The sequence below is a fragment of the Anolis carolinensis genome, chromosome 1, assembly GCF_035594765.1.
Source record: "Anolis carolinensis isolate JA03-04 chromosome 1, rAnoCar3.1.pri, whole genome shotgun sequence".
NCBI lineage: Eukaryota > Metazoa > Chordata > Lepidosauria > Squamata > Dactyloidae > Anolis > Anolis carolinensis.
In genome coordinates, this window is record NC_085841.1 from 66,741,724 (window position 1) to 66,753,933 (window position 12,210).

General features: G+C 40.4%; 1 protein-coding gene across 3 annotated transcripts in view; it reads left to right on the top strand.

Moving 5' to 3' along the window:
* rps6ka2 (ribosomal protein S6 kinase A2) overlaps window positions 1-12,210 on the top strand; it is a 282,808-nt gene that overhangs the window by 29,603 nt on the left and 240,995 nt on the right. Inside the window, exon 1 of one of the 3 annotated variants that reach the window (XM_062976281.1) lies at window positions 887-1,048. The exons of the other annotated variants lie outside the window; for them this stretch is intronic. Within the exon in view, the coding sequence (XP_062832351.1) occupies window positions 1,001-1,048 (48 nt within the window). The 5' untranslated portion in view covers window positions 887-1,000. Of the gene's footprint in view, window positions 1-886; window positions 1,049-12,210 lie in introns of those variants that run through there. 3 annotated transcript variants of the gene reach the window in all.

The window sequence follows — 12,210 nt, forward strand, 5'->3', positions numbered from 1 at the left end:
ATGACTATTCTAACATTATTTATATGTTTAATATTAAGATTATGGGGCTTCCAAGGAACATGTTCTATGTTTAAGAAATAAATATCTGAGTTGCAACACAGTACATAATTTTGTTCTGTCTTGAAGTTGTTATGGAGCAATGCAAGAAATGCTAAATAGGTGTAAACCACAGGTTGAAATTAAATAATGAAATGACCCACAGTTTCAAACAGCAATGTAAAATTATGATATAATCTCTTTTGCTGCTCTTTACACGTTTATACAGTCTGCATTTGGCCATAGGTATCTCAAGATTCGGCACTTAGGTTTAAATATGAATTTCTCTGTTAGAATTGTATGTATTTTTCTTTTTCTCCCCCTTCTTCTTTTACTGTATTTGTATTCTTTGCAAAATTCTCACTAATACAAATAAACATCAGTGCTAGTTTATTGCGCATGACTGACTCATATGGAATGCTTACCATTAGCAGGTGGGCTGTGGCAAACACCATACAGCAGGCAAAGCTTGGTATCTTTTACAGTTTGGATACCAAAATAGATTCTTCTGTTCCACTGGCTTTTAAGGAGAAGCCAGGTGTTATGAGAAGTAGCTCACCTCTTGCTGTTTTCCCTTTGCTCATTCTTTTCTAACTGATAAGATAGAAGGTTCCCTATTATAACTTCTCGGCTTTTCTTAATACAGATGTGACTGGGAGACTCCTTGGTTACCTTCCCTTTTCTGTTTGCTGACAAACAGAACTACTAGTCACTATTAAAAGCCAAAGCTGAGACACTGTGTTTTATCTGAATTAAAGATTACATCCATTCTAACCCATTGCTTGTAATCTCCAGCTGTTTGGGGTGGGCGGGGGGGGGGGGTGCTGTTGTCTGGTATGACGTATGGGGTTAAGCAGCTACAGAGAGATAACCAGAGAAGATGAAAGGTGGAAGTCTCTGGAAGAATGGTTTGATTTGTTCAAAAAAATCCAACAACTGGGATCTTTTTCAATGCTGAATAAAAATGATAAAGCTGTCTCATCGGAAATTTCAAAAATTCTTCCTCAAAAAGGTATGTGTTTCTTGTACGTGTGTGTTAGCTGTCTTGATGCACTGAAAGTTTTGACAATTGTAATCACATATACAGAAGTTCATTTATTTCCACATGGGAAATTTTGTATGAGTACTCCTATTTTGTAGTTCTTTCTTTTTCATGGCACTGATACAAACAAGGTCTGCACACTGTTGCATTGTAGAAACTGTGTTTTTTGCTTTTGAACATATTTCCTGTTCTAGTGCATTTTTATTGTTTCTTGTGACAGTACTGCTTTTGTTAAATAGGTGGTTTAAACAAACAGATAATAGAGATTAGTTGAATACAGACTTTTTCGTACTTAGAATAGACCCCCCTGGAATCAGTGGGATGTCTCTAATTTCAGTTGGTATATTTAGTGAACTCACTAAAAAATAAGGTGCAAGGCAAAAACTCAAAATAGCAAGAAAGATCAGTTATTTCAGTGTTATATTGAGGCATGTTTCCTTGTTGTTAATGGAAATACAGGAAGGAAGTGGGAGCAAAATTTGTAGCAATGTTATCTAGTTATGGTAGATAATCACAGGTAACTTAACATCTGTATTAAATTATGTCTTACTGATAAATGTATTAGGAAGTTTAGTACTGCTGCAATTTCCCCTTAAAGTGACTAAGATTTAATGCTAGAGAAGAATTATTATAAAAAGTGCTTGTGCATAGAGTGTTATCAGATCTCAATCAATCAATCTGTACCCAATTATTTTCAGTCATTTTAATCCACTAATAACCATAAGAGGGAGATGAGGGCTTTGCAAAAAAACAAAACAAAACAAAACCAATGAAAGTTTGGAAGTATGTTCGAGACAATGTGATGCTCCAGGATCAGCTAAAAATCCCTGCAAATATTTTTTTCAAAATGACAGCTTGCATTCCATGATTTGTTTGTTTGTTGCTTCCAGTTTTATACCTTGTAATAACCAGCATTGACTGGATAGTTTGCAAGACATTAAGAATATACGTATATTTTTTAAAAAGAATAATTTAAGTCAGGATAATATAAAACTGAGAAAAATTGCCAACAAAAAAAGAGAATATGAAATTATAATCAATATCTGCTCTTTTTCACTCTTAAAAACAGTATTAAGAACTTTCTTTCCTGTGGGTTACTAACAGCAAAAGTGGTTTTAATTTTCACATTCTCCTGTGGCACTTATTCCATTTATGGTAATTTCTCAGTATATTTCCTTTTGGTTACTACCTCTTTCCTCTTCCTCCTCTGTCCTACATCTACCACTTTTAGCCATCCATGGCAGACAACTTGTTCTTACATGTTGATGGCTGTATGCAATGGACTGGTCCCTTTCCATTTCCTGGCCATTTTTCTTTTCTTTTTTAATGTCATCATTATCACATGATAACATAACAGAAAACAAATGTATTGGCAATTATTTCCAATCCTTATATAGAAATACAGTAAGACACCCCACCCCCCTCAAATCTGCAGTTTCATTGTCTTACCTGTTCCCACTTGGAAAACAGTCTCTTGCTATATTTTCCAAGAAATTTCTATGGTATATTTTCCCTGTAAGCTACCATAGAATTGCATTAAATGATTTCTCTTGAAATCTCTAGGCCCTCCACTATTTGGTATGCTGGGACCAGAAGTGAGGTAGTTCAGCAGTGTTCATTTGTATCCATAATTTCATCTATCTGTGGCCTGGCAAAGAATGTATCCCCTACATATCCGGAGGTCTTATGTACCTCAAGAGGAGAAGAAAGACCACCCTAAATACTATCCCACTGCACCACATTATGGTTTGTTATTATTGAAATAGCACCTTCTTTCTCTCCCCCACTCCCCAAATTCATGGCAATATTACAACACTTTGGAATGACTTTAAAAAAAACATTTCTAAGAGAAAGTTTTCTAAAGTTTCTATACTAAAGGAGGAGCTTTCTTGCTCAATCAATGGAAATGTACCAAAAGGAAGAGCTTAGTTTTGAAGCCAAGAGCCATGTCTATATATATTATAGGGGCTTCCCATCAACTTCAAATACAGGCATAGATTGACTTTATATAGAATCGTAGAATTAAAGAATCAGAATTGGAAGAGACCTCAGGGGCCATCTAGTCCAACACACTGCCAAGAAGCAGGAAAATAACATTCAAAGCACCCCCGATAGATGGCCGTCCAGCCTCTGCTTAAAAGCCCCCAAAGAAAGAGCCTCAACCACACCTCGGGGGAGAGAGTTCCACTGCAGAACAGCTCTCACAGTGAGGAAGTTCTTCCTAATGTTCAGGTGAAATCTCCTTTCCTGCAGTTTGAAGCCGTTGTTCCGCGTCCTAGTCTCCAGGGCAACAGCAAACAAGCTAGCTCCCTCCTCCCTATGACTTCCCCTCACATATTTATACATGGCTGTCATGTCTCCTCTCAGCCTTCTCTTCTTCAGGGTAAACATGCTCAGCTCTTTAAGCCGCTCCTCATAGGGCTTGTTCTCCATGCCCTTAATCATTTTAGTTGCCCCCCTCTGGACACATTCCAGCTTGTCAACATCTCCTTTCAATTGCGGTGTCCAGAATTGGACACAGTATTCCAGGTGTGGTCTGACCAAGGCAGAATAGAGGGGTAGCATGACTTCCCTGGATCTAGACACTCTACTCCTATTTATGCAGGCCAAAATCCCATTGGTTTTTTAGCTGCGGCATCACATTGTAGGCTCATGTTTAACTTGTTGTCCATGAGGACTCCAAGATCCTTTTCACATGTACTGCTGTGAAGCCAGGTGTCCCCCATTCTGTATCTTTGCATTTCATTTTTTCTGCCTAAGTGGCGTATCTTGCATTTGTCCCTGTTGAACTTCATTTTGTTAGTTTCGGCCCATCTGTTAATCTGTTAAGATTGTTTTGGATTCTGCTTCTATCTTCTGGAGTATTATCTATCCCTCCCAGTTTGGTGTCATCTGCAAACTTGATGATCATGCCTTCTAACCCTTCATCTAAGTCGTTAATAAAGATGTTGACCAGAACCGGGCCCAGGACGGAACCCTGCAGCACTCCACTTGTCACTTCCTTCCAGGATGAAGAAGAAACATTGGTGAGTACCCTTTGGGTTCGCTCGCTTAGCCAATTACAGATCCACCTAACTGTAGTTTTGTCTAGCCCACATTTGACTAGTTTGTTTGCCAGAAGGTCATGGGAGACTTTGTCAAAGGCCTTACTGAAATCCAGATATGCTACATCCATGGCGTTCCCCGCATCTACCCAGCTTGTAACTCTATCAAAAAAAGAGATCAGATTAGTCTGGCATGATTTGTTTTTAATAAATCCGTGTTGACTATTAGCGATGTCCACATTCATTTCTAAGTGATTTCAGACCACTTCTTTAACGATTTTTTCCAGAATCTTGCCTGGTATCGACGTGAGGCTGACCGGACGGTAATTGTTTGGGTTGTCCTTTTTTCCCTTCTTGAAGATAGGGACAACATTTGCTTTCCTCCAGTCTGCTGGGACTTCTCCTGTTCTCCAAAAACTCTCAAAGATGATTGCCAGTGGTTCCGAAATAACTTTTGCTAATTCCTTCAATACTCGTGGATGTAGTTTATCTAGCCCTGGGGTCTTGAATTCATTCAGAGCGTCCAGGTGTTCCTGGACAACTTGTTTCCCTATTTGGGGTTGGTTTTCCCCTAATTCTTCATCCACTCCATGTTGCTGAGGTTGAGGCTGGCTTTCTTTTTGTGAGAAAACTGAGGCAAAGAAGGCATTAAGTAGTTCTGCCTTTTCTCTATCCCCTGTGAGCATTATCCCATCTTCTCCTCACAGAGGCCCTATCGCCTCCTTGTTCTTCCTTTTCCTACTGACATAAGCAAAGAAGCCCTTTTTATTGTTTTTAATGTCTCTGGCGAGCCAGAGCTCGTTTTGCACTTTCGCCTTACGAACCTTTTCCCTACAGGAGTTGGTTATTCATTGCATAACAGAAGTTTGACTATTTTAAAATGGTATCCATAAATTAATTTAATTATTTTGCAGTTGAAGAATGTTGGCTATGGAAGGAGAAAAATGCGAAATTTTTGAAAGATGAGGATGTTGTGCAAAAACACACATCAACTTTTGACAACGAAGTATTTTCATCCATGTGCAAAAAAGCTTCTAGCAGCAAGATAAAAGCATGTTAATATGTATAAGCATTAAGAAGACATTGTTAAAATGTTTGTGATGCTAAAGTCTTCACTAGGTTCCCTTAAGATAGGCACCGATAAGATAGGCACCAAGAAAGATTTCTGGTGAGGGAATTACACACATAGGCTCCTATCATGGGAAAGTCTGTCTCTAATAGTTACCCACCTTGCCTCATGTGACAAGACAGACATCATTCCATTGCCAAACCACTTGTACCATGAAGAAATTCCCTATAATGTGCAAACAAAATCTACTGTCTTGTAACTTCAACTTACTAGGCCTGCTTCTATCCTCTGGGGCAGTAGAAAACAGGACTGACCCCTTCTCTCTGTGACAAACTTTGAGGTATTTAAAGAGTTCAGTCATGTTATCTCACCAAAAATGAACATGAAATAAAATGATTTAGTTTTTCACCTGTGAAAATGCCCTTAGAATACATGTGGCATGTGTCTGTAGCTCACTGCTGAGAATCCATTTTAGACTGATAAACTGAAGGTGGAAGCAATGGGGTGATGCGGGTGGTGAAGCATTCAATATAATTCAGAGCGGAAAAAGCAGCCAGATCATTTCTGATGCCTTGTGTCTCATAGCAACCTCTTCTCTTGTGAAAAGATGTAGCCATGGGATACCATATAATCACATAGTAGGTTATAGTCATGCATGCATGTCACTGCTAACATTATGTGGTTCTGTTTGTTTTAGTAGACATGCTTTAAGGGACATTTTATTATTTATTTTGATGATTTATTGTGATGATGTCCCTATCGTCAAGAAGGGAAAATAATTACAATTTAGCCAGTCTGACATCAATACTAGGAAAGATTCTGTAGCAGATTGTTAAGGAGGCAGTCTGCAATCACTTAGAAAGGGATTTTTTTATTATTAAAAATCGGCATGGATTTCTCAAAAACAACTCATGCAAGACTAATTTTATCTCTTTTTTCAATAGAGTTACAAGCTTGGTAGATGCAGGGAATGCTATGGATGTAGCATATCTTGATTGCAAGGATGATTCGACAAGGTCCCCCATGACCTTCTTGCAAAACAAACTGGTCAAATAAGGCTAGGCAATGCTACCATTAGGTGGATATGTAATTGGTTAAGTGACTGAACCCAAAGGGTGCTCACCAATGGTTCCTCTTCATCCTTGAAAGAAGTCACTAGTGGAGTGCCGCAGGGTTCAGTCCTGAGCCCAGTACTATTCAACATCTTCATTAATGACTCGGGTGAAGGTTTAGAGGGCATGCTTATCAAGTTTTCAGATGACACCAAATTACAGATAGTTAATACTCCAGAGGAGAGAATTCAAATGACCTTAACAGATTAAAGAGCAGGGCCAAAACCAACAAATGAATTTCAACAAAGACAAATGTACGATACTACACCTAGGCAGGAAAAATGAAATGCAAAGATGGAGAATGGGTGATGCCTGGGTCGACAACAGTCCATGTGAAAATGATCTTGGAGTCTTCGTGGACAACAAGTTTAACATGGGCCAACATTGTGATGCAGCAGTTAAAAAATCCAATGGAATTTTGGGCTGCATCAAAAAGGGTATATGTGTTGTCAAAGGCTTTCATGGCTGGAGTCACTGAGTTGCTGTGAGTTTTTTGGGCTGTATCGCCATGTTCCAGTAGCATTCTCGCCTGCATCTGTGGCTGGCATTTTCAGAGGTATGTTGGAAATGAGGCCAGTGGAGTGTATATATATCTGAAATGTCCAGGGTGGGAGAAAGAACCCTTGTCTGAAGTATTTGAACACTGCAAAAGTGGTAGAGTTTCCTGATCGAGGGAAGTAATGGTGCCTCTGTTTTCTGCTTTGGTTAGACCTCACCTGGGATACTGTGTCCAATTTTGGGCACCATAGTATAAAAGAGATATTGACAAGCTGGAAGGTGTCCAGAGCAGGGTGACTAAAATGATCAAAGGACTTCAGACCATGTCCTATGAGGAGCGCCTTAAAGAGCTGGGTATAGCCTGCAGAAGGGAAGGTTGAAAGGAGAAATGATAGCCATGTATAAATATGTGAAATGATGTCATGACGAGGAGGGAGCAAGCTTATTTTCTGCTGCCCTGGAGACTGGGGACCTCATCAGATGGGGCTTGGGAAGCATCTTAAGATGTTTACCTGCTAGTCCAGCAATGGATGGACATGCTGCCCATACCACATCACTGGACATCTGGGAGAGGCCCTGCCCATAAGTGGAATTGGAGCATTGTACAGTGCTTCACGGGGGCCTGCCTGTGTTGTGCTGGCTCCAGTGGAGTCAGCATGGATCTTCGCCGCTCAAGCAACACTTTCCCTGTGTGAAGTGTCCCCTGAGGGAATGGCTGGAAGTGTTGCCGCGCCGGAGCAGCATGCGAGCTGACAGACTCACCCAGCTGTCCCTCTGTTTCTTCTAGTTCATGTGATAAGTTTGTTCGACTCGGAGCAATGGGTTCAAATTATAGGAAAGGAGATTCCACCTGGACATTAGGAAAAACTTCTTGACTGTAAGAACTATTCAGCAGTAGAACTCTCTCCTCAGAGTGTGTTGAAAGCTCCTTCCTTGGAAGCTTTTAAAAAGAGGCTGGATGGCCATCTGTCAGTGGAGCTTTAATTGTGCTTTTCTTGTATGACGGGGGGGGGGGGGGGTTGGACTAGGTGGGCCATGTGATCTCTTCAAACTCTATGATGATGTCCAGCAACAACTGATGTGAAAGAAGTGCAGGTGTCTGTACAATGGCTTTAGAGATGTTGATGATGTATAAAAATGAAGAGTAACTAAATGCTAGAACAAAAATACTCTAAACCAGTGTTTCTCAAACTCTGGTCTTCCGGGTTTTTTGTACTTTAGCTTCCAGAATCACTATCATCGGTCGAGGAAGTTGAGCTCCTATGGAAGCTGTGATTCAAAGCAGTATCTGAAATCTTAAGCAGATGAAAACAACGTGCTTCCAGAGTTTTGCTGGATTTTCTGCTTTTATGCAATAGGGTACCAAACTGCATTGCTTGACAAAACGGTCTGTCTCAACTCTTTTGTAGCCATCATGTGAGAGAACTGCAGCACATTGTGTGCATTCACATCAATCTGTTATTAACCAAAAAAAGGTTGGGCAAATGGAAACTGCATTAGTTTTCCCTCTTTAAAATAGCCCAAAAGTAGGTCTCTACTATTGTACTTCCTCTCTGAGTGACACAACCAGTTTGTCACGTGTAAACATAAGGGCTCTGGTTTTGCATGAGAAGCAGTATAATTACAGTGTGGAGAGGCAACACTTGGCTCAAGTCCCACAAAGACCTTCTAATTTCCTCAGCTGCTTTTTCTGGCTCTTGTGTCTAGTGTCAATAATACAAAATATTACTCTGCATTCACAACACAAGAATATAACTATTTGAAGCCTCAGAGCGAGGGTGTGTCCCAGCATAATTTTGAATCCTCAGACAGGTTTCTAAAATGAAATAAGTATTTAAAAACCATTGTAACTTGCTAATATCATGAAAAGAAAATGAAATGCCTAACAAGGAACACAGTATTAAAGTGTCAGCAGAAAGGACAGAAAATACATTTTCATCTGTACAAATAAAATGGTGAAAATACAAATTAAGATGCTGTTTGTCAGTTCTCGCCTTTATGTAGTTCAGTTAAGATTTGCTTTGTATTTTTACACACACACACACACACACACACACACATATATACACACACACATCTTTATAGTACTGAGCAAAGGGGGCTGAATTCTGTTTTTCCACTTGGAAGAATAGTATGTGGTTTTGATATTGCCTGAATATTGCTTTGTGTTATTGCTTGCTTGTGACTGCTGATCTGACTACCACCATCAGTGGAAGTTTTTGTCCTTGGAGAACATATGCTTGAGTCATCAATACAAGAGGAAGGAGGAAAGAAAAAAGAGAGATAAGATTTCAATTTCTTTCTGCTTTGTGCATCTGTTAGGTGCCTGACAGCATTCAGCATACCATAAGAGAATCATATACATGGGCAAGGTATTTCTGCAATATTGAAAATTATCCATACTTTGTTTTTCACAATTACATGCATGCATGTAATAGAATTAAAAATGTTTGTCTTAATTTCTGCTCTAATCTGTTATATGCTTCTTTTACACTTTTTCAGTCATTGCCAGATCCAGGTTGTATTTGGAGCTTTTGGATATTTTTTTAATGAAATATCATTTGTGAATGTGTGTGTACTACTGTCATAGATAGCCCCCTGTGATTATGTTATGAGTACCAATACCAGCACAATTAATGATTTTCTGATATATCATTATCAGTATGAGGTCAATGAGGAATGCTGGTTTTCAGTCTTGAGATTATATGACTGTATTTATGTTTATGAAATTCTACAGATTAAAGATATTGGTATGAATGATGCAAGGTAAGTTATATGATGGTTTGTAACTGAATAAAAATTTTAAATGCTTGTTTTTAAAAATAATTTTGACCTGCAAATGATTATTTTTTCTATTAGAGATAATGAAAGTGGTGTTCAATAGCCAGGCTTGTCTATATGAGTGTTTGGCTTAGCTATGTGAATGCAAGAATGGGGAAGGAAAAGAATGAGGAGAACTGCGTGTGCTTTTAGGAGGTGTTCTCCAAAACAGTTCTGCTTTGCCTTATTTGTGGCCACTGGACTCCTCAGCTAATCCCTAAGATGCTTTGTACAAACGTTTCATTTTTTCCTCACCAGCCATGACTTTTCCATTGGTTAAAAAGCCGCATTGACATTTAATCAGAAACAATGTCTGTGTTGGGCTGCTGAGAGTTTTCTGGGCTGTATGGCCATGTTCCAGAAGCATTCTCTCCTGACGTTTTGCCCACATCTATGGCTGACATCCTCAGAGGTTGTGAGGTCTGTTGGAAACTAGGCAAGTGGGGTTTATGTATCTGTGGGAGGTCCTGGGTGAGAGAAAGAACTCTTGTTTGTTTGAGGCAAGTGTGAATGTTGTAATTGGCCAGCTGTGGACAAGTCTTCATAGGGACCACCAAACGCAGTGCCCAAACACAAATCAAGGAACATGAAAGGCACTGCAGACTACTTCATTCAAAGAAGTCAACCATAGCAGAGCGTTTGATGAACCAACCTGTGTTATCGAGCCAAAATTTAGGGGTTCTCCTCTGAATTAGGGAGACTCAATGCCTTCCGGTTGCAGGTTCAAAAATCCTGGCAAGCGGGAGGCACTACAGATCAATTTGCCGCGTTCCTCCAATAATCTCACCATAGAGCCGTGAAGAGAGATGACCGAGTTGATATTTATTCACCTGACGCAGATGTCAAAACTCAATCATTCGCTAAAATGACATATCCCCCAGTATCGTACAGCAGTTTTTATAAGCAAAAAGACAGGTGGAGAGATTTAAATTTCCCGCCCACCTCCCTCCTCCCTGCCTTGCGCTGATTGGCTCTCGATCGGACAGAGCGGAACCTTGTCCAATCAGAGGGCTTCCTACGGTCCGGCGTCTCAGCCAATCAGACGAGGGGGTGGGCTAGGCCACAGGCAATAGATGGGTAAATGAGTCAATGTGTACACCGAGAGCCCGGTTGAGCCCTCACGGTGCTTCTGAATGGGCGCAATCTACATATGTGTCTGACAGGCTTGTCAGGCACTAGGAAGCTGTTGCACAAACTTTACTTTTGGAATGAGTCCAATCCATTGACAAAAGGAGAGCTGTCGGAATAATCCGGACCTTCCTGTCCGATGTGTAAATGAAATGTCAACAAAGGTGGGCAATCTCTCGCTTGATGGCCCTGCTCCAAAGTCAAGGGAGAAATAACCCAATTTATTTGTCCATGCAAGATAAGTATCTGAAAATCCCTTCAGGGCAGGATGCCCAGCTCATCTGGTCCGCTTAGCAAGGGCAAAACCTTGGTCATTCTATAATTCATAATGTAACATATAATTTATAATGTAACATATAATTTATAATAGGAAGGGGGGGAAAAGACATGCAGGATATACAGGGTAATTCATGGGATCAGTTCATCAGCCCACTGCCCAGCCATAAGTTCAGTTCATTATCCTTGCAGAGAAATATGAAATTAAAAGAAATAGAGGCTTTTAATGGATATCCACAGTGGGGTCATATGGTCAAAGGTCAGCAGGGAAAGGTCTCCGAGGTGGGGGCAGATGGCTCGAAGCACAAGAGGGCTCCTGGATGACCCTCTCGGTGCCTGCATGTAGTCCGATCTTCTGCGGGTTGGATTTCATCGAGAAAAACAAAGCGCAGTGAGGAAATCCCCGGTTTGACAATCAGCTGTTCTTGCATTTTAAACTTATCAAATTTCGGCGCCGTTGGTTGTCCTGGAACCAGGGGCTCAGAAAAGTTATGAAAATAGAAGATAGGCATGCTTCATGCAGGTTTGGGAGAGTTATGGCTCAAAATGTGTGCCCACCATGTTAATCAATGGCTGGAGAAGTCCCGGAGGCTTTTCCAGCCGGAGTTTAAATGGCGGTTGTGATTAGAAGGGAAATGGAGAGAGGTTTTCATGCCGAGAGCCAAGGAAAGGAAACAAATTAACCACTATGAGTTAAAAAGAAGTGATACTTTTTATTTTGGGGGTTGATACATTGTCAGAGGTGGATAGGAAAAGAGACAGGACTTAAACTGCCACTGGAGCATACATTCCATTCGTTAATCAATTCCAGTATGGTTCTGGTGGATCTGTGGAACTCCCAGTTGTAGGTCAGATTAGGTTGAATGCAGATGGCCGGTGGTCGACCACACCTGGACACAGGACATAATTTGAGAACACAGAAATGCTGGACCACTCTAACACCCACCATGTCAGACTACACAGAGAAGCCATTGAAATCCACATTGAAATTCCTCCAACAGAAAGGAGGAAACCATGAAAATGAACAAAACCTGGCTACCAGTATTAAAAAAAACCCTCTAAAATCAGGACAGTAAATAAAGATCAACACTCAGAAAATGAGAATTCCAAGCATGTAACAATCAGGGTCAGGTAACACCTCCCAACAAAGGATTCTCCCAGGCAGAAATCAGCCACTTTGAAGCT